This window comes from Thermobia domestica, chromosome 8, assembly GCF_964235325.1.
Source record: "Thermobia domestica chromosome 8, izTheDome1.hap1.1, whole genome shotgun sequence".
Taxonomy (NCBI): domain Eukaryota; kingdom Metazoa; phylum Arthropoda; class Insecta; order Zygentoma; family Lepismatidae; genus Thermobia; species Thermobia domestica.
In genome coordinates, this window is record NC_137461.1 from 246215974 (window position 1) to 246239067 (window position 23094).

General features: G+C 35.8%; 1 protein-coding gene across 1 annotated transcript in view; it reads left to right on the forward strand.

The window, feature by feature from the left end:
• Positions 1-23094, forward strand: part of LOC145691989 (protein takeout-like) — a 78346-nt gene that overhangs the window by 10015 nt on the left and 45237 nt on the right. Inside the window, exon 2 of the mRNA XM_081767287.1 lies at positions 21997-22092. Within this exon, the coding sequence (XP_081623413.1) occupies positions 21997-22092 (96 nt within the window). The remainder of the gene's footprint in view (positions 1-21996; positions 22093-23094) is intronic.

Consider the following 23094-nt stretch of genomic DNA (forward strand, 5'->3'; position numbering starts at 1 on the left):
GATTTGCAAGATATTTGCGAGGAATCATAAAATTAGTGGTAATTTAGTTTCCTGATAGGGAAAATTCTTAAACAATGTGAACTTCAATTACAATATGTAAAGACATTTTGTAATTTAAACAGTTTCATTGCATTCATAATGAATAAGATCTATTTCCTAAGTGCAATGAAATCAGTACCCGAATGGTGGATAAAGTGGAATAGTATTCCACATTAGTCATAGCTAGTATTCCACATTGACCGCACTCAGCTTACTTCAATTTCATTTTGATTCTAGAAATGTCACACATCAAACTTAACTAAATTTTTAGGTGTGACTTAGAGTAATGTGTTAACTTTAATAATTAGTACAGTGTCAATAGCTCATAGACTAATAAGTGTGAATACCGAGGCATTCAAAAAACATATTTTCTAGTTTTGTGTAGAATTGAATACTGTAGCATGCCATACTTCGGATAGAATATTTGTTTGCTGTGACTTTGCTTGTGCCATTCAAAACTTTGTGTTTCAACAGTCTGGTCAAATGAGGAATAGTGTGAGCATTGTTGCGAAGGCAAAACTCATCTTTTGTCCTCAAAGAAACTTTTGCTTACATCATAGACATAATTTTTAGGAGTTAGTCTTAATTTTTCAGTTTTTTTTTTAAATATACATTTCTCATGCAAGCTCACAGTCTTGTGGAGAATTAAGATTCTTTACCTAAATCTTCAGTGTTTATGTAAATCATACTAAATAATATTAAAGAAAGTAACGTTGTGACGGGGACAAGTAGTCTTGCTTTGAGATACCCGTTAAAATTTGTAATCAATTAATCAAGGATCAGGGCGAGTTTCCCAAACTTTATATTACCCTCACTACCACTCACTCAGAGGCCCATTTGGAAGTACACTTGCTGTTTTCATCACAAGTAAATCTCAAATATTCAAGATTACTAATAAAACTCCAACTGACCAAACCAGCATATATATTTTAATATTATATATTGTGTTACATTTTAGGTATGTAACATAGCCGAAACTGTAACACAAATGTATAATCTTAAAATATAATATATATACTGCTTTGGTCAGTTGGAGTTTTATTAGTAATTTTGAATTTTCCAAAGCTAAAATGAATAATTTACAAGTTGAAATATTCAGAGAAATTTTAATGTCTTTTGCAAGATATTGAATAGTTTTATGTACAACTTGAAAGTATGGATGTTCGCAGTATGTCAGATTAAGAACTGAGGGGCACGGTGGCTCAATTGTAGAGCGGTTACCTCTGATACGTAAAGTCTGTGGTTCGATCTCCGTCCAAGTAAGTATGTGGGTGAACAACATCGTGTTCGTGGGCTTTCTCGGAGTACTTCCGTTACCTCCCACATTCTTATTCCAACACTTCTTCTATCATCATTCAATTGTTTTAATCATTGTCTCTCTTAGCATAACATGCCTAACCGTAGGACGTTAAACTGAAGGATTTCCTTTCGTTTCACTTTTCGTTTCAAGAACAAGAAATTTCTTTCCTGTTTATTGATTTTAATCATTCAAAATTCTCAGAAGTTTGAGAACAAACGATAAGGCAAGTGTAGATTGCTGGGAAGCAAAATTCTTCCTTCACTTTTTGAAAGGACCTTACCGCTTCCAACTCATATGTTCATATATATATTTTTTAAGACATTAGTTTCAATTTTGAGGAATCCCTGAAAAGATAATTTCTCAAGCGAGCTTATAGCTAGGGGAAACGTGAAAGCTCACTCGCTAAATTTTCAGTCTTTATAAATTATGTTTAATAATGATCTGAAGGATTGAAGTGTTTCTCTAAATTTTGTTTATCTTATCACTTATAGCTAGTTGTTATTTTGTTCGAATCATTGTTTGTTGATGGTCTTTTTTTTTAACTGAAAATTTTTACCAATCGTAGTAGCTGTAATTGTATAAAAAATGAGATGAAGATGAGTTAGTTTCTTTCCTGTGTCGTTACCTGGAATTTAGTTTCTCTTTTTGGCACCGAGCCTATATAAGACGGGACTCCGTGCACCATAGATATGTGTGCTGACTATTAGTCCTACGGCGAAAGTTCTTCCCCTTGTCGTGTATGAAAAACTGAAAGTGGAAATAATGGAGTTAAAGTAAAAAAACATTGTTTGAAATTACGATTAGCGATACCTCTATTCTAAGAACTCAGTAATTATAGCTTTCAGCTTTCTTAAAAGCAATTTGAGGTACATGCGATAAGTCACTCCCTTCAATGTAAGACATTCTATAAGACAGAAGCAATGTAGGTGTAAGACTAACAATTATTAAAACAACAAATATAATAAATTAGTAGATGGGGTTCTTTGTTCGGCATACATAAGTTTAATACGAAACATAATATTTGGAAAGTATATATGAAACTCTTTCCCACATTAAAATATGTATTATCCTATTCTTACGATGCGTTTGGTGATGAAAGTAAAATTATAAGAACTAAGCTCAACCCAACTGCTAAGTTTTATGCACAAAACTTGAAAGGCATAGTTGAAACACATGGAGGAAAACTATGGAAGTCTCCATTTTAAAAACCAATTAGTTGTTATTGTTTTCTCCCATTCCTTTTACTTGAACTATATTTCCTATAGGATATGCACGTATATCCGCTTAGTAAACATAAATTTTAAAATAAAACTAAAATTAATTATAAAAAGAGAAAAAGAGAGAGAAAGCTCCAGCAAAGTACTATGTTCAGAATTCCATTTTAAAGAATTCAGTCATTTTCTCATGAAGCGGTGAGATAGGAAGCCAAAAATATTATAGAATTTGTTCTCTTCACCCGTCTACAAAGTGATGTAACCAAAGCGAAAACAAACAAGAGAAATGAAAGAGAAAGAGAGATTGAAACAGGACCGAAATTGCTACGTCATCACCTGTAGTCTTCCGCAGGGGAATCTGATGATCAACTACATCTTTGTTGGGCAAGGTCAAGGTAAACATAAACAACTCTCGTGACTAATATTAACAAGGTCCTTTTCTTTTCGAAATACAGATTGACAAAATACTATCAAAATATATTTTAGGAATATGCCATCGATATGCGTAGTTTATGTCCATATTTATTGTAGAAATGAAATTAGTTTAAACTTAGCTGAGTAAATAATTCTATGGCCTATGGAACCCCGAGCTTCAATGTTGCATGCACAAAACCTCTCCACTGACTTCTGACCTTAACCAACTGGGCTCAATTTCTATTTTGTATTCCTATTTCTGCGGGATCCATCTTAATATTGTCCTCCCATCTGGACCTAGATCTTTCTAATGGTTGTTTTCCGATTCGGACTACAGTTAGAATTTTGAAAGCTATTGAGCTTTCATTCATTCTGGCTACATAATCTGTCCATCTGAGCCTTCTAGACTTGCTGACCCAAAGAATGTGTGATAACTGTATAAATTATCAAGTATAAATCATTAACAATTTATTAACATAAGCACCAACAACCGAAAAGCTTACTAAAAACCGGAACTTACTTAAGGATGTCGCTGGCAAAAAGAAGTGATAAAAGATGCATCATGATACGAGAAGCTCTGCCTAATTTAAGCCAAAGAAAACCTGTGTTTTGGGAAATCTGTGCAGGCATTGGGAAACTTGGAGCAGCCTCACGCATTTCTAACAGCCTTGACAAACTGATTTAAGACGAATGTTACATTCATAGCATCGTCACAAGAAAACAAAGCAAACCATGGAAGACCACAGGCGTATAGTAGAAATGAACTCACGATTGGAGACCTGGAAAACTAACTTAATCACCATTGATGTTCTTGTTTCACTGTTTAAGCTCACTTCGTAAGGAGTTTTTTTTTAAAAGGTAGTTTTAAAATGATTGGAGGTAAGAAATCCTTCCATGAGGGTTAAAACTCTACAAGTGGTTACAATTGTATCGAAATATTTTCAAATTCAACTTTTAGTTTGGGTTTGATATGATCATAGTAGTTCGAAATTCTTCTACAAGTTGCAAGAGTGATGTTTTTGGATGCCTACCTGTATAAAGTATTTTGCATCCTACAATTTTATGTTATTCGGTTTGTTGTGAGTGTTCAATGTGAGCTTCGTACAAAATTTCGAAAAGAAGCACTATAAAAGAGATGCAGTCACAAGTAGTATAAAGAATTCAAGATAACACGATACATTTGTAAGACAAAATTGCGTCGTAGAACCTCCACATCTGAGGCAGACTTACGTTAGAGAAAGTTCCAATTTGTTTTCAACGCAACCCTGAAAAGTCTACAATGAGCGATATCTCGAGAATTTTAAGACGTTGTGCAGATAGTTTTCCCTGAAATATATATGAACTGCAACAGCGCCTTACTGCTGCAATACAAGCTGTTGATAGAAGCATGCTTAACATATCTGGAAGGAATTGAGCTATCGAGTTGATGAATGCAGAATAACAAACAAGGCCAACATTGCTTTTTTTTTTATTTATATTATCTTTCTTGCTTTACCATTAAAACTTAGACAGTTATAGTACTTTTGTTAAAAATTTTAAGCAATTTGCACATACAATAAAAATATATAAAGAACCTGAAATCGTTCAAATAATTTAGTCCCTCTGTATGTTCAGTCTGTGTGTCCGTCTGTCCGTACGGGAGCCAGAAAATCTCAATAGCTACTTGATGGATCAGAATTAGTTTCGACTCAGGGTCAAAAGTTAGAAATCGGGTTAATTGACGGAGGTTATTCATCAACTGGAAGTAGTATTTTTTTTTCAGTTTAACATCCCAGGATTATGTCCTTCAGACTAAGGGAGACAACAACTAAGGAAGTGAATGATGATAGAATAGTTATCGGAATAAAAAAGCGTCGGTAGAAACGTGAGTGCCCCGAGAAAACCTTAGGTCACGATGCTGTCCATCACAAATTTTCTTGCCGGGGATCGAACCATGAACTCAACGCACCAAAGCTAAGCGCTCTACCACTGAGCTGTCTTGCCACTCCCCTTTCCCCTCTTGAAGTGGTAGAAATCAATCACTTCCAATTTCAACGTTGATCAATATCACGCAAAAATGGTAATAGACAGTGAGAAGGGATTTACAGTACAGATTAAGCATCTCAAGAATATATTTGATATCTATGTTTAATTCTCTACCAAAACCATGAGAGATAAAAATCCACTACAACCCATCGTTTCAAAATCAATCAACATACAGAAAAGAAAAGATATTAAATAGCATTTCGTTTAAACCATTTATTGTTCTAAGAATAAGTATTACCTTTCTCTCTATTTAAAGCGAAAATAGAGAAACGACCATTTTCATTTTTAACGTTGATCACTATGAAGTTAAAAAGGAAATAACAAAAAGGGGCTTTATGCAATCAATTAAGCGTCCTGCATTTCTACTTAAATGCTTGTACTGAAGTGGCTCCGCGTAGGGTAGTCGCTAGAGCTCAAGCCTTTAGTGCGAGCGGACCCGGCTTCGATTCTCAGTGGGGACACTCGGTCGAACACGTGTAAAAGCTTTCTCAAGCCAATCATGCTGAATGAGATTTTCCTGGGTTTTCCTCATTCATACCAGGCAAATGCCGAGACCGTACCTAACATATGGGTCCCAGGCCGCTTCCTTCCTTTCCCAATAATTTCTTAGAAACCTTTCCTCCACTAATGTGATCGCCGAGAGACGTAGCGGTACATACGTGACGGGCAAACATGGCCGTAGGTACCGAAAGCCCAAAAATCTAAATCCCAGTCCTTCTTATCCTGCTTCTACTAAAATCAGAAATTGTATAAATCTCCCGAAAATTAGAAATAGTAAAAATCCTATTTCAGTATTACGTAGAGAACTTATCACGTCATACGAAACAAACTCCTTTACGTGGTGTACACGGGACACTGTTGTTTGCTTAACTTAGCTTTTCGTCTAATCGATTCAGAATGAGAGAAAAAATATATGATGCCATATAATTTCAAGTTTAAATCTAATAATGTCTTATTTCGTCATAAAATAACACGAGATATCTAACAGAGACTTGCTTATGGTTGTAAAATTGTATAGTTTTATTAACGTGCTAGCACAAATTACCCACTTCCCCGGGTTAAAATAGGAAAAAATTAACAATCTGTTCCGATAGTCAGTCACTTTTTTACTATTACTAAAACGATCACTGATATCAGTCATTTTCGATCATCTCTTTCCATTCCATTCACACAATTTGCGGCCTGAATTTGCATTTAAACACTGGTCATGTCAGTGACCTTGAACTTGTAACTTTCAATGCGTGATTCTTTTTAGTGATTGGCGGAGTCCATTTATGTACTATGTAACATAAAAATGCACGATTAAGCAGCAGCATTGTTCATCTTCTGATAGTGACACAGATATACGTCTAACAGCCGATACGCATAATGCTTGTGTGACAAAAGTAATTAACTCTTCAATATATCTTTATTGAAATGACATTCAGCCATTTTTTTTTTCGGATATTCAATATATAGTTTCAAATAATTCGCTACAGATACATGTTAATATTACGTAATCAAGCCTTGCCCCAAGTATGATAAGTTCACCTTTTTAGTTATATAACAGGCATCTACCTTCCTGACTGTGACATCACACGTGAAAGTCAAGGTCAAACAAACTGACGATGCAGATTATTTTCTATTCTCAATAGTCATCATTTCTTTTAGAAAAATCTAATTTTAATGAGAACCTCAGCTGGACATAATTAGAACTTTATACGTAAAAAAGATCTGTTCATTAAAACTTCCTAAGAAAGATTATTTATTTAGTTATGTAATGTATTTTTCTTCTTAAAATTATAAACATTAGTTCTTTACAAAAAACTAGGTACCTCCTTATTAAACTATTAGGAATTCCTTAGTAATAATTTCGTTGCATGAAAATTTTAGTTATAAAAAAGGAAAATAATAAAGCTAAGTTCATTCACGAAGTGTATTTAATCTACGGAACTGCGTCGTAAACTTTGTAACACAGTGAAAAAAAAAAATGAAGTATGGAAGATAATCAATCAATATACAGAGTGTCTCAAAAGTCCCTTGACAAAGGATAACTTTGTTATTATCAGAATTACAACAAAATGTAAAAGGGGAAACCGTCTCAAATATGATGTTTTCAATCTAAAGTGAAGGATTCATTTAAATCAGGCAAGCCGTTTGGGCTGTATACGCTTTATGCGCCAATGTTAATTGAAAATGCAATATTGCCATTTACCTGGAGCCACAAGATAAGTGAATGAAGTTAATGTCTTTTACACTTTTAACATGTTGATGACCAGTCCCCATTTCAAACTTGCCTCCATTCACCATACTTTTACGAACTTTATCCACCTCCTGCTCCATCTCCCCTCTCCAGCCCGTCTATTAATAACAAACGTTGCTTTTTCATTTAACCTTGTACGCATAAAGACCGTATAGCCCAAACGGCTCGTCGGATTAAAAAAAAAAAATTAAAAAAATGAAATGGAAATGAAATCTTTGAGTTTTACGTCCCACGGTTATGCCGGTTAGGCTAAAGGAGACGGTGATAATGAGAGATGAGTGAAATGGTGGAATGAAGAAAGTGGGAGGAAACGGGAGAACCCCGAGAAAACCCACGAGCACGGTGTTTGTCCACCACAAAGTTCACTTGGCGGTTAAAAAAAATCTTCACTTTAGATTGAAACCATCATATTTGTAAGCGGTTTTCCCTCTTATATTTGGTTATAATTCTGTTAATAACAGAGTTATCCTATGTCAGTGGACCTCTGAGACACTGTATAAGCGTCAAGAGAACGAGGAAAATAAAGAAGTAATAGGTACAGTACATAGTAGCAAATTTCTCGCAGAACATTATTTTTATAAAAGTAAAAAGAAAGGAAAATATGCTAGGTCAGTATTTAAGAAGAAGTAGCATTCTGATGGAATTGATAAAGGATATTTTAGGTTGCAATGCTGAACGTAGTGTAGGATGGAAAAGAATAAAATTATAATTTACGGGCGGTTTTTACGTTGAACATATTATATTTGTCTCACAGTTGAGAAGCCATGGCAGACTTCCAAACAATACAATTTCAATATTGAAAAAAAAAAAAAAAAAAAGGAGAAAAGTAAAAAGAATCTATGACTACCTGTTGTAATATATTTAGGAATTAGATTTCTGGGCTTTCGGCTTGTATGCAGTAATACTGAGAAGCGGATTAAGGGCGGAGCCAATGGAGCCCAGGCTCCGGGGCCCCCAGGTTCAAGGGCCCCCAAAATTCCCTCTCTTTAATACTAAAATATAGCGATCAACTTCAATCAAAATATAGCAATAGCAATCAATATTATTGGCTTCAGACCTATAGTAGCGTTGCTACGCTCGCTAGAGTTAAGTCACTAGCTAGGTATCGCTAGAGTTAATTGTCTTCTTTCACCGCGTCTTCACGATACTTATTTCGTGAGAGAGTGCGCTACTTTGAACCTCTATTACAAATCAAATTACCGTATTTACTCGCGTAATTTTCGCACTTGTTTAGACGAAAAAAGTTGTTTCGAAACAAGGGTGCGTAAATTATGCGGGGGAAAAAATAGCCACATCAATGAAGATCATCTATTTTTCCCCCAGTCAAAATAACACGAAAATACCGGTACACATTTTCTTTGTAGCAAGAATTGACAACAAACAACTAATTCTAAATTTGTAGAAAAATAACATTAAAAAATTGATTAAGAAGTTTCTTACCTTAGAAATAAATCACTGTCAAATCCTCGCGTGCGCAAATTACGTGAGGAAAATAAAATATACAGGAAATGCCCTTCAAAATTGGGATGGGAAAATTATGCGAGGGCGAAAATTACGCGCGTATTTACGGTATTAGCTTGTGATGACAATTCCTTTGAAACATCTCTGTCATTTTAACGTCGTTTAGTGCCATAATAGAATCCTTTGCAGAGCAAAAAATGTAGGAAGAAAACTTTTCTAACATTGTGGCCTTGTATAGCTTTACCTATTTGTGTATATTTTTTCTCCCTTTTACTCTATTAGTGTTTTAACAGGGATTGTTGGACATTTGGCTTGTATTTTGCATTTTTGTGTTACAGTGGAGTATATGAGCATTTAACTGTTAATAATGAATGTAATTAAACTAATTGTTGTAAACTTGGAGCACACTAAAATATTACAACATAGTTCTCAGTAGTTTAATAAGCCTATGAGGCTGTGGGAGGCAGAAAAGAAAATTTATACGCAGGAAATATTCGTAACGTAGGGCCTCCTTGATATAGTCAGCTCCAGGGCTCCAAAAGCCCTAATTCGCCCCTGGTGATACTAGTTTGAGGGAAATTTCCCGCGGCGTAGAGACATTTAGCAAAGATTTTTTAAAGGAGGACAAAAGGGAGATTTTACGAATATGAGATAAAATGTAGGGAAATTTAGCTTATCAACGAACATTTAATGTTATGTTACTAAGCACTGCGGTAGTATCACAGAAGACGGTGGTATTCTTTCCAGAATCCCACACACAAAGTGACAAACTTATTTTTCCCCACAAGCCTTCCAGCGGTTTGACTTGAAGATATCAATGATAGCTACAAGATAACACTGAAATAATACCAGAAGGTCAAAAGCACAAATGTATGTTGTGGAGATTGGAGCTCATTATAATAATCCATAGACACGCAATAGTTCTCTTTAAAGAATTATATATATATATATATATATATATATATATATATATATATATATATATATATATATATATATATATTGAACGAAAATTAGGGAAATTTTATCTTAAAAAGGGAATTTTTGAGGGAAATTTTAGCTTGAGGACCTAGCATTACTGCTTGTATGGCCTTGTTAGTTCGTTACGTATGAGCACTGGCGCAAATTCCGGGGCAATAAGTTGGAAATGTCCTTTTGAAATGTGCTTTTTAGGGAGAAATGTGATGATTTGTTTCCAACTGCCACAAAACAAAGTTAGATGAAATTGATGTCTCTTGAAAATAATCGCATTCTTTAATATTTCAAACTGAAGTTCCTGTCCAGATGCATTTAAGTCATATCAATCTGTATTAATTACCGCTACTTGGACACAAATTGCAATAAATGTGGAGCTCTTTAAACAAATTGCAATATATCTCTCTGCTCATGCTGAAAAATTGTCTCAGCTGTAGATACGGACACAAATCAGGGGGAAATGGGCTCCATGTCCCCAGTAAAGTAACTGGGAGGCTACCGCCAATAATCCGATTTGAAAAGTGCTTTATGGGGATAAGTGTAATGATTTGTGTCTGATTGCCACAAAAGAATGTGAGATGCAATTGATTTCTCTTGGATTTTCCATTTTTAAAAACGAATCGTATTCTGTAATATTTCAAACTGAACTTCGTGCTCTGGTGCGTTTAGTAGTCTACAGTCTGTATGAATTCCACTTCCGCTACTTGAGCACAAATTGCAATAAGTGGCAGAGGAGGTTGTGTCCCTCTCCTCATGCTGGAAAATTGTCTCAGCTGTAGATACGGGCACAAATCCCAGAGAAATAGGGGAACATGTCCCTCCAATATATTATACATCTCCTGGTATATAATATACAAGAGGTTTACCTCAGAAATGAGATTCATCTACCGTAATATGATTCTCAACTCTACCCCCTCAGAATAAGCCTCAAATCTGCCCACCTCACAACGTTGAAGGCAACTCTACTCCCCTGATGCTCCACAGCATTGTTTTTAAACTTTATTAATATTTTGAACATAGCTTAAAAAAAAATAAGGGAATGATCTCACCCGTCCCTCCCAATGTTGGAGACAGATTTGCACCTCTGCGTATGAGGCATGATGTCCCTCGGCGATCACACCATCCGAGAAAAGGGAAGGAAGGAAGCGACTAGGGGACCTACACGTTCGGTATCATCTCGGATTTGTCCGATGTGAATGAGGAAATCCATGTAAACGTCACACAGGATGGTTGGACTGAATAAGCTTTTACACTTTTTCAACCGAGGGTTGCTTCAGTAGAGTTAAAGTAAGAGTATAAACCTGTATAGTGAAATTAAAAATCCCTGGTCTTAGAAGAAATGGGAGAGCGTTCACCTCTGGTACTTGGGGTCCCGGGTTCGATCCCAGCCCCCGCCAAGTGAACTTTGTTGTGGACAAACACCGTGTGCGTGGGTTTTCTCGGGGTTCTCCCGTTTCCTCCCACTTTCTTCATTCCACCATTTTCATTCATTATTCACCATCACCGTCTCTTTTAGCCTAACCGGCATAAGCGTGGGACGTAAAACTTCAAGATTTCATTTCATTTTTTCTTAGAAGAGATATATAGAAGAAAATGGAATATATTCTTAACGCATGAATTGATTCCAAAAATACTGTGTGGCATTATCATACGCTGTATTCTTCTCTGACGATCAACATTGAAAACAGAAATTTCAACCATTTTCAATATTAGTCGTGTGTCACGGATGATTATGATATTTTTCTTGAGACACTAAATCAATTCCAAGATAACAGTATCGTTTTTACCGTTTTCTGTTTCATGGCGATCAATGTGAACGCAGAAAACGGTTAATTTCTACCACATCTGGTTAATGAAAAGTTGATAACGAAGGAGATGAATCCTATCATGGGACACTAAAAATCGATTGCAGAAAACGATTTTCGACAGGTTTTACCGTTTTTGCTCTATGGAAATCAATAGCTTATTGAAACCGAAAGCACTAGAAGATTTTACCGCTTATGGTTTTAGTAGAGTAAGAGAGGTAGAGATATCATAGTATCCTCTTCTGAGGCATTGAATCTATTTTAAGTACCCTTTGTTGAATGAAGTACTGAATAAAAAGGCAGATTAAAAACCGACAAAGGCATTAAAAGAAAAAGTCAACTTAGTACATGAGTTACTTGTCTATGTTTTTGTCTATGTTTGTGTCACTTCTAACGTGTTTCTGTCTGCGTTAACGACATTTCTGAAACAAAAAGAAGACGAAAGATGAAATCTCAACAAAAACTGGATCGGCAAAAACCTGAATGTTTGAAGGACATCTGATAATAGACAAGAGCAAATGAAGGTTATTCTTTTTTGTCAAAGAAATGTGCCAAATCGAAGATAATGCTCATTAAAATGATTTCCATAAAATGAACACTTCATTCAAGAACTACTGATTTAGAATTCTAGTTACCAAAATTAGTTGCGAAATAACTATGTATTTGGGCTAATGGATAGAAAAGACTAAACTTAGTACAAAATACATATCGAACAGTATTGTTTTTTACAGTGTCAAATTTGACCAGTGCTATAACCCTGACTAGCAGTGTCATAATCCAACATAAAGTTGTAGTTTTTCAAATAGTACTGATGGTGAGTCTTATTATTATATATTTTGAAATCTACATGTGAAGCGAAAATTTACGAAACAATAATTAATATTTAGCAGGGGCTCCCGAAAAAAATTGTAGGGGGCATCTGTATTGTTGCTGTATTACGTCTGGTATTTAACATACGTGATTTGCTACGTATACATTTTCGTGAGTCACCGGGGCATGCCCCCTCTTCAGGCGCTCATGATATTTTATCCCCCTTTCGAGCGACAAACTAAACTCGATGAATAATAAATGTGGTATCCTAAATATTCATATTGAGTTAGATTAGGTTATTTTGTGTAGGCGTATATTATAAACATGGAGTTGGTGAATATCTAAAAGTAACATTTGGATATTTAGAAGTGAAGCTATTAGTACATCTTGGAAAAATACTGAGTGTATTTGTCGAAAATTTTATGATTGTCCATAAAAATATGGGAAAGATCACGAAAGTGACATTTGCAATTGTGAACTGTAACCGAAAAGTTTGTTTTGTCTCATGCTTTCACGTATGAGATATTCATCATTGAGGTGGAAATAAAAAGAATATAATGACAAGTTCGAAGAGTATCGAAGAGTATTAGGAAATGAAAATGAAATGAAATGAAATTTTGAGTTTTACGTCCCACAGTTATGCCGGTTAGGCTAAAGGAGACGGTGATAATGAGTAATGAATGAAATGGTGGAATGAAGAAAGTGGGAAGAAACGGGAGAACCCCGAGAAAATCCACGCACACGGTGTTTGTCCACCACAAAGTTCACTTGGCGGGAGCAGGGTTTGAACCCGAGACCCCTAGCACTATAGGTGAACGCTCTACCACTGAGCCACCGCGGCCCCCGAAAAGTATTAGGATCACACAATTAAGATTTATAAGATTGTGAAGATAGTAGATTCGCATTTCATACGATAACTCATGAACGGAAACGATGTTTCGAATGCCTTTTCTTTTAAGTTTTGCTATTCATAGGTAGATCAATCATCTGGGCTAAGTGCGTTAATGAAGTTAATCCGCTAATATCTTCGCGGGTAACTTTGAGTAACGCCTGTCCGTTACTACACACGGTAACTCTCGAATGAAAGTTTACTCTTGAATTCTGTTGCTTCGAATAGATAGCTACAGTGATTTTCTCTGCTGACGTCGTGAATGGTTGCAATCCATTAACATATTCACGGGTGACGGTGACTTTACCTATGGCCGCCCATATCCCATTCATTCATAAGTATACGTATCCTCCTTTGTGTCTTTAGGAGGGTTTATGTAACACTTTGGTTTGTAAGTGATTTATGGAGAAATGTCTTAGTTTAGAAATGTTATGCTGAACATTAAAAAGGGAGCACAATGGCTAAGTGTTAAAGCACTTACTTCTGGTGCGTTGAGTTCCTGGATCGATCCCCGACCAAGTAAGTTTGTGGTGGACAACATCGTATCTATGGGTTTACTCTGGGTGCTTCCGTCTCCTCCAACATTGTCATTACACCAATTATTCCATCTGCATTCAGTTGCCTTTATCATGTCTCTCTTAACCTAAAGGACATAATCGTGGGACATTAAACTGAAAGATTTCATTTTTATATATTTCAATTTAAGAGCTGTACACTCCTTCAACAATTAATGAATCATTAAGGCATGAAAACTCTATGTGCTGCAGGCGGAGAATTTGTACTTCAAAGCACCGAATCTTACACCAGTGAGAAGGATGTATATCAGTGGAATTGGATGTTACCCTGTTTGTGTTTGAGTCCACAATTAATCGAAACTGAAAGCTGAAAGACTGCTGGCAAACAAGATACTGATTAAAAAAAAAAAAAAAAAAAAAAACGCATACAGGATGTCCTAGAAGGAAATGTCCTAGAAGGAAATGTCCTCCATTTAAAATGTGGTAGGAGAGGTAATTCTAACCAAAAACGTTCCTGTGACTGTGTCATGTTCTCAATGGTTTAAGAGCTACAGGTTGTTAACCATTTTTGAGCTTATGCTGAATCAAAGTGTTTGTAGTTCATTCTGCAGTTGTTCTACGAAGATGAGACAGTGCATTTGAATGGTGATCCAAGGGCTTTGCATGGTAATGGTATTTCTAAGAGGAAAGTTGTTAAGGTAAACTTCCCTATAAAAATTTCATTTTTAAGATTATTTAAAGGAGTTGATTCTGTCATACTGTCACTACGAAAAAAAATAATAATGTGTTGTGAATAAATGAAAGGCGATTTAAAGATTTATAATAATACAAACAGTTTCCTTGTTTCTGACGTTAAACAGATTTTGTTTGGCAACACTTGCCGCAAAACATATCTCGTATATCTTTAAGAAATTTTTCCATGCAGGGTGAAAACCTACTCTATTTTGTAGTGAACAAAGTAGAAATAGAGAAAGGATTATCTCTAATTAATAAATGAAATTAAATGTTTGAGTTTAACCTCTCCAGGATTTAAATCCAGGAACAAAATAAAAAAAGTATTCTTTTCAGTTATATTCATTTCATGAATTAAATTATTTGCAGAAGCACTGGGGGCCTCTCGTCCCTCCTCGATTTTTCTCAGAAAGCTTTATGCTTCTCGTCTCATTTATTCTTGGCAGTAGTTGAATATCTTTATCAATCGACTCAATTTACAAAATATAAAATCTTTAAAATATTATTCTGAAAAGTAATTTTTGCCTATTCCTTCTTATTTTTTCTACGAGCGCCTTCGATCTTTTTTTTTTTAAAGTTTGGAATATTAGTGTAATAGCATCTTTCAATAATAATCAATTTCAATAATCTATTTTTCCTTTGCATATATGTCTTAGTTTAATCGCTTTTAATCTGTAAAGTTATATATAACCTAATGGCTAAAATAATATGATCAAATTTCTTGATTGCAGATTTTATTGTTATGATTTTCATTAAAAATTTCGGAGTTGTAAGGAATCTTTATAATTTATTTGCACTTTACTAGAAATTTTATTTTTTTATTAATTAGAGCATTATCTTTATCCGAACTTGAAACATTATATTTTTTGACTGCTTGATCTCAAAAGGTTGATTTTATTTTGAACATTTTTAATATTATATCTCAGCGGAGAAAGTCAGGGGGAATCCGGGAGGATACAGTTACCCCACTTCAAAAAAAAAAAAAAAAAAAAAGTACATATAGCGTCCCTCTACTTCCTAAGAAATTACAATTGGTAAAGATAAGTACGAGAGACAGGTTGACGTCATACCTCCCCCTACCTTTTCAGATCCACCTTTTTACCTGAGAGGAGTGACATTTCTAAGAAATTGTTTCCTGATTAAAAAGTTAATTTAGAAAACACATCAACCTGAGTTAATATTCTCTTTCTTTTTAGGAAATAAACCGTTGCTAAAGAGGATAGGTATCTTATTTATGTTTTGTTTGATTCACATGATAAGATCCAGAAGCTGTTACATAAACAATTGTCTGTAATTTTTCTTATCTTGGAAGAAGCAAAAGAAAAAAATAAAATAAAGTTCTTTTTAAAGTGTAATGTATTTTTGGAAATTCGACGGCTTAGTTAAATTTATACTTGTAAATATAAACTTGTGTAAAAAAAAACTAAATTTTGAAAGACAGCTATATTGTCTCAAACGTACGCGCAAATCAGATGTCAACGTTCATTAAGACTTACGATATTCTTGGAATTACTCGGAATAGGCATATATTTGCATTTATAAATTTTACATAACCTATAATCGAACACTGATTTCTATTAATATTTAAAAAAGAAATTTAGGTTCTTGAAATTTTTGCTTATAACTAAATTTAACAAATTGGTTTATATGAATTACGAAGAAAAACTCTATTTTTTCTTTTTATATCTAAAATATAAAATTTAATTTAATTTAAACTTTATGTATTACTATTTGATAATACCGGAGCAACTAATGTAAAGGTTTCATAGATCTAAACCAAATATGGCTGGTAAAGAGCTAATCATTTAACTCCTTCAGTGTGGGTGTTGGGTTAACTCGTGTCTTCAAAACGCACCTGCTGTGCGGATGGCGTATATATACGCTTTCATTTTGCTTTGGCTATTTTGTATTGCGTATGGCGAATATACTTGCCCATAGTATGAGTAATGCTATCCCGACAATATTTAGCGAGTTTGCGCTCAGCTGGTTTCAATTGTTGTTAAATTAAAAGAAGAAGAGGAAACAGAAAGTAATGAAAATAGAGTTTGGGCTTCGTCAAAGACAGTTTTCATTCTTTGTTTTGTTTAAGAGGAGACAGGACAGTAATGGGTTTAAAACGATATTTCAACGATGCTGATATCGAGAAAGAGTTATTAATTAGTGATTTGATGTAAGTGATTTTGAAAAAGATTTACAATCAACACCCAGAGTTCTCAAGAAAGAAAGAAAAAAAAAAACTTTTTACAGCGGTTCGCATCTGAAAATTACGCACTGAAGGGGTTAAGGAATACCAACAGACAGGCTCACCTCTCTTCGGGTTGGCTTCTATGTGATACTTTATTTCTCGAAGTTTGGAATTCGATTAACGTATCGTCGAAGGAATTAAGATCACTGGATTTGGTGGATAGGCTCGGCTAGGAACAAACTTGGCTCAATGTGATACTTTATCTCTTTGTAACTACTGCCAATATCTGAATCAGCTTTAGTGATCAAGTACCCCAATTTCTAAGCAAAGAAGATCGCTATGTTTGGTGATCGAGCTCAGACGGAAACAGGCTCTGCTCTCCTTGTGTGTGGAACTTTATTCCTCGATAACTACTTGCCGGATTTGAACCAATTTTTTTAGGAGAGTACCTCATCGCTCAAGAAATAAAGATCACTCTTTGGTGGCCGAACTCGAAAGGAGAAAGGTTCGGCTCAGGGAAATTGACTGACTTAAACAGCCAGGTCCGGCTGTATCACATGTGCAACACACGCACTTATACTGGCGGTAAAATCTGTCATAATTATATTATTTAAAATAAATATTTCTTGTTGGAAACAGACTTCATGGTGATGGTAATTCAATTTACTAACCTGGCCTATTTGAATACTACATTCATAAATTATGTTTAGGTCGTATTAGTTTAAGGTCACATGGTCAATGCTGAAGCAAATGGTCAAACAAAACCCAGCATAAATTGCTTGATTGTTGTCAAATACAAGAACTCAATTCTCGAACACTTTTTCCATTTAGTTAGTCATCAGATTTTTGATATGAAAACTAGTCTTGTCGTTGTCACAAACAAGTTTCTTCATATTGAAGGTGCGAACAAGTTTTCTTTTCTTTTTTTAAAAAAAAAAATCTTAATAGATGTAGAAGGAAAATCAAGAAATAAAAATAAAATAACTAGTACTGGAATTGCAAAACTGGTATATATATTGAGATTGAAGGTTGATATGGAATTCTGTAAAAAAAAAAAAAAAAAAAAAAAAAAAGTCTCTGTAGGTGTGTTTGCTTTATCTTTCACTAGCATAATATATTATTATATAAAGGAAACACAAAACAACCAAAACGAAATTGTATTTCCAGTGTTTAAGCATTTCTGAGTGCGAGTTCTTTTTCCCTCCCCTTCGTTATTCTTGATAAGGTAACATACTTAGAGTCGTGGCTGTTAAGATTTGCTTTTTTTCTGGAGAAAGGAGTGCGATAAATGATGCTTTTGTACGAGATGGCAAATTGCCTAGGAAACTTCAAAGTGCTGGTATATTCCTCTTGTATTAAGATTTAGTGTCCGTTTTAGCACCACCACAAGAGCTACATAATACTTGAGTCTACATTTTAAATTGGAGTCTACATTAACGAAGTGAATGCTCTTCTTCATAGGATAAGACTGGGCAACACGTGCTTCAAATGCATGTTCACTAGCCTCTGGACTAGCGAGAATGGTTTCTCGAAGAAGGATTACTCTTTTTGAGATAGCCTACGTATGTATGTGTAGCTGATCATTTCTAGCCAATAATATTTTCTTCGTTTGACTAGGTAAAGACCTTTTTTTTTTTAAGTTACGTACGTAACTCTGTCAAGATAGCACAATAATGAAGTATTGTGCTCTGCCAAAGAGGAAACTATAAGGAAAAGTAGCTTGCTTTTAAGGATCTTCACTACAACGAAATTAAACTACCGCTAATTTAAGAGTTCTTCTGTAATATCTTCAAAACAAATAAAAATATTCAAAAAGCAGGAACGTAGTGAAGTAAACAATATGATTTTGCGTGTGATACCTTTACCACAATTTACCTATCTGTTTTTGGTATGCCACTATTTACAGAACCCGCAAAAAATACTAAACGTATCTACAGCTACAAATCGGAAGCAGATAGATGAGTTGTGTTAACGGTATGACATGCAAAATCATATTGTATAGTTCACTACGTTTCTGCTTTTTGAACATTTTTATTTGTTTTGAAGATATTACAGAAAAACTCTAAAATTAGCGGTAGTTTAATTTCGCTGTATTGAAGACCCTTAACATCAAGGTATTACGGTATTTAAAACAATGTGTTGAAAAGGATACAATAGTTTTTTTGTTGGCAGTTAGGCTAATTTAATGTCATAATAAAGTAGATATCCTTGAAAAAGTTTCCCATAAACGACATTACATTTCCATATTATGTTCACATCGTAAATGCATACAAGCACAGTCAGCACAATGTCTGATTTTGCTTGTTAATGAGAAATTTGTAACAGGAAGAGCGAGTGCATGAGTCATATTAAGGTCATATACATTCATTTTGTGTTTTCAGGCAATTTCTGCATCATTTGTGTTAGCAAAGTAAGGATCACAATTATATAATAACAGTCCAATTACTCACTGAGCACCTAGTGAAGTTTAATTAACTATGTATATACAAAAAAGACATTATTTGTTCCTTCACTGATTTAGCTAGCCGGTTTGATTTTTTTTTTCGGATTTGATTTGAAAATAAAATGAAGTGAAACGTTTCAGTTTAACGTTCCACAATGGTACTCTTTACGCTAAGGGAGACTGTGATTAAGGCAAGCAGGCCGGTAGCCACTCAAAAGCTGCAGGGGGGAGCCCGGTAGAGTTAGAGGGAGCCGACGCAATCATATTATAATTCATCAGCATATTATAGTTAATTTGCAAGCTTACCGTGAAGATTTTAGGGGGTGCGGCCCACCCTAGGCCCCCCGTAGATACGAGCCTGCCTGAAGACGAGTAAATGATGATACACCAAATGTTGGAATGAGAATGTGGGAGGAAATTGGATTATCCGTGGAAAACCCACTGAGACATTGTTATCCACTATAAACTTACTCGGCCGGGAACCAAACCAGGTACTCTACATACCAAAACTAAGCTCTCAATCATTGAGCCACCGTGCCCCGGATTTGGATTTGAATTTAGTGTTCTGTTCAGGAGCCAGGCCTTATGACCTACAGCTTAACGTGGGATCCTAACCACACGAGCTCCTGCTGGGAATTGCACCCGGGTTTCCCACGCCAAAGATGTGTGTCCACATAGCTACGAAGGAGTTCTATAATAGTATTCGTATCTTCTTTATGCGTCCAATTCTCAGGAGAGTTATTCAAGATTAGAAAATAGAAGAATGAAAAGATAAAATATGAATGAAGAATAACGAAAGAAGAAAAATAAAAGAAACCCTGGTCTCGAAATTTAGAATTAATTATATCAGGAGTTGATCATTAGGAAGTTTAATGATATTGACAGCGCAATGGTTGTTGTTTTGACTGCGCTTCAAGCGGTTGATGTGGTTAGGCATTACCATTCGTAGACTTATTCACAGCCAAATGACTAAGACGTGTACTATCTGTACGCAAAGTCCAGATTCCAGCGGGGTTCTTGCCTAGCATACAAACTCGACTAGTTGTTTGGATCTCACTTCAGGTCTGTTTCATATAGTCTTTGTGCTGAAAGGGTTTGCATCACAAAAAATAGTACAAAACAATAGCGACACGTGCTATATTACATGGAACGTAATGTTGGGCGACGAAGAAGAAAGAGGAACAAAACTTGCATGTTATGAAGATTAAGACGCTATGGTGGATGTGTGAAGTGACGCAGAAAAAAAGAACTTGAGAAGGGAATGATTTGGAGAACAGTAAAGGTGAGGCCAGTGGGATAAGAACTGAAAGAAAGTAGACTAAGATGGTTTGAACATGCAAGAAGAATAGCTTTGGAATACGTAGTTCAAATTGGAACGAGCTCTAGACCGGCCAAAGAAGTGCAAAGATTGTACGTATTTAGAACGATATGGTGCAGTTTAGAGACCTGCACGGGCCGAAAGTTTCGGCCCGAGCCCAATTCAGCCCGAATGTACCTAGGCCCGGCCCAGCCCGGGTGGAGATTTTCGGCCCGGCCCGATAAGTTTTTTAAAAATTCTTGGCCCAAACCCGGCCCGGGCCCGATAAATTTTAAAAGTTTCATTTTGTAACATTTTTCACGGGCACACTTCTTCATTCTTTGCCTTTATTCTAATTATCGTTTAACGAAAGTCAATAATTATTAAAGAATTGCAATTAATCGGCCCCAGCCCGGGCCGACCTGAAGAGAAATCAGTGTCAGCCCGCCCAAGCCCGGCTCGACCCAAAGAAATAACAGAGTCGGCCCGCCCAGGCCCGGCTCGTGCAGGTCTCTAGTGCAGTGTTGTGCCACAGCGGATATGTCACAAGATTGAAACAAGTAGAGGACAGCGATCCACAGCCAACTAGGAAAGAAGGCTTAGAATAGGATTGTTTTTAACTTGTGAAGACATTTATTATTATTTGTGGATGGAGGTACTGATGTCAGGAAACGAATAGAAGTTGCTGGTTTGTTTACGTAATACAGACTCATACGAGTACTTCCTAGTGTTGGGTAAGATACAGGAATTAAGCTTTCTATGCCTATTCTTTTCCCCTCTTTGTAAAGCAGGGTTAATAATACGTTCATGTAAAACATTTCCTCCGATAATGATTGATTGGAATTGAGTGTGCCTATTTAGCACCGAGGCCATATGAAACATGGGCCTATACTATAACCTGGAATCCAAGTTATAGTAGGGGGAACGGTGGCTCAGTGGTAGAGCGTTCACCTCCGATGCTTGGGGACCCGGGTTCAATCTCAGCTCGCGCCATGTGGACATTGTGGTGGACAAAGATCGTGCTCGCGTGTTTTCTCGGGGTCCTTTCGTTTCCTCCCACTTGCTTAATTCCTCCACTTCATTCACTTCTCATCTTCACCGTCTCCTTTAGCCTACCCGGCATAACCGTGGGACGTAAAACTTAAATATTTCATTTCATTTTTACAAATTTTAGTAATGGTGTTCAAATCTTAAGGCTTTTCCATCGAAAATCCAACCCGGAACCCAGTGTATCAAAGCCACCTGTGTTATACACTAGACCAAAATTAAACGCAAGAGTAATTATTGCGTATGAACTACTACAGATTACGAGTAAAATGCAAAAAATTCGCTAAATATCGAAGTAAGAAATAAACTGTAGGAGGTGGTTCTGCTGTAGGGTGCTCGTTTCTGGTGCAAGAGGTTCCGGATTAAATTCCAAGTCATGTAAGTTTGTTGCGTACGTCTTGTTAGTGGGTTTTTTGAAGATGCTCTCGTCTACTCCCACATTCCCATTCCATCAATCGTTTCCAATTATATTATTGTACACGTCCCCAATCCATATGTAAAGAAATAACGTACAATGCATTCATTCCTTGAAAATGTTAATCTTTAGATACATTAGAATTTCCTCTGATGATGAAAAATTTTAATAAGCCAAATTTATTTCAGCTGATTACGTGACGGTGTGCGATGTGGACGATCCCCAACTTAACGACTGTGTCAAAAATGCAGTGGAAAGCATCATGGAGATACTAAAGACACAAGGTAAGTATAATTCTTATCGTATGAAGGTCCCTGATTTTTAATACCAAAGAAATGGACCCTGTGTTTCGTTTCCGTTGCATGTATTATAGTGTCAATATACAGGGTGACTCATAACTATGTATATGTTATTTGACTGACTGTAACATTTGTAATTCTGGATAAATAGGTTTCTATATGGCAATACTGTGTAACCTGAGAGTAAGGATAATGGCCACTGGACTTAGAACCGTTAGTGTATACCAGACAGAATGACGGAACGGTTGCCTCTGGTAGAGCGTGTGCGTTTGTGTATAAACAATCACGCGAAGGTGAGACGGAGGATGAGTCGAGTTTGGAGGAACTGACCCCTCTGTGTCAAAAATCACAAGAATAATTTGATACGCTACTGGTAGTGTTTTCCATGCAAGTACTAGTAGACCCCTAAGTATGCATACAGATGTTAAAAGAACTCGTGTGTTGGAAGCCGGTAACTCGTCCCCTGGAATGCCAAAATCTCAAAGGCATATTTTCAGAGAGATGAACATTTCACGAACAACACTGCAGAAAATAATGAAGGATTTGAAATTAAAGCTATATCATCCTCATCTGATAAATAATCTTAACGACGGTAATTTGCCTAGGGGCTTGGAGTTTGCAGAAAAATGGCTGGGAATGCTCAAGCAAAATCTAGATTTGAAAGAATATAACATTTGGACAAATGTGGCCAAATTGCATGTTTCAGGAAATGTTAACCTACACAATTGCTTGTACTGGAGGGAATATCAATATCACATACGCAATTTGACCTAGCTACTGGAAACTGGCACAGAAGAGTTCCACAGGATACCAATTCTGATCTGTTAAGCTCCTTGTGACAACGTTGCTCTTGATCTCTAGGCATGGATGGTGCATAGGTTGACCATGCCATGAAGAACAGTAATTAAAATTCTTATCTAGAAAGGTATGAGATTGGCGTGTTTATGTTCAATTTTATGTTCTAGTTATGTTTCTAGTATCTTTACC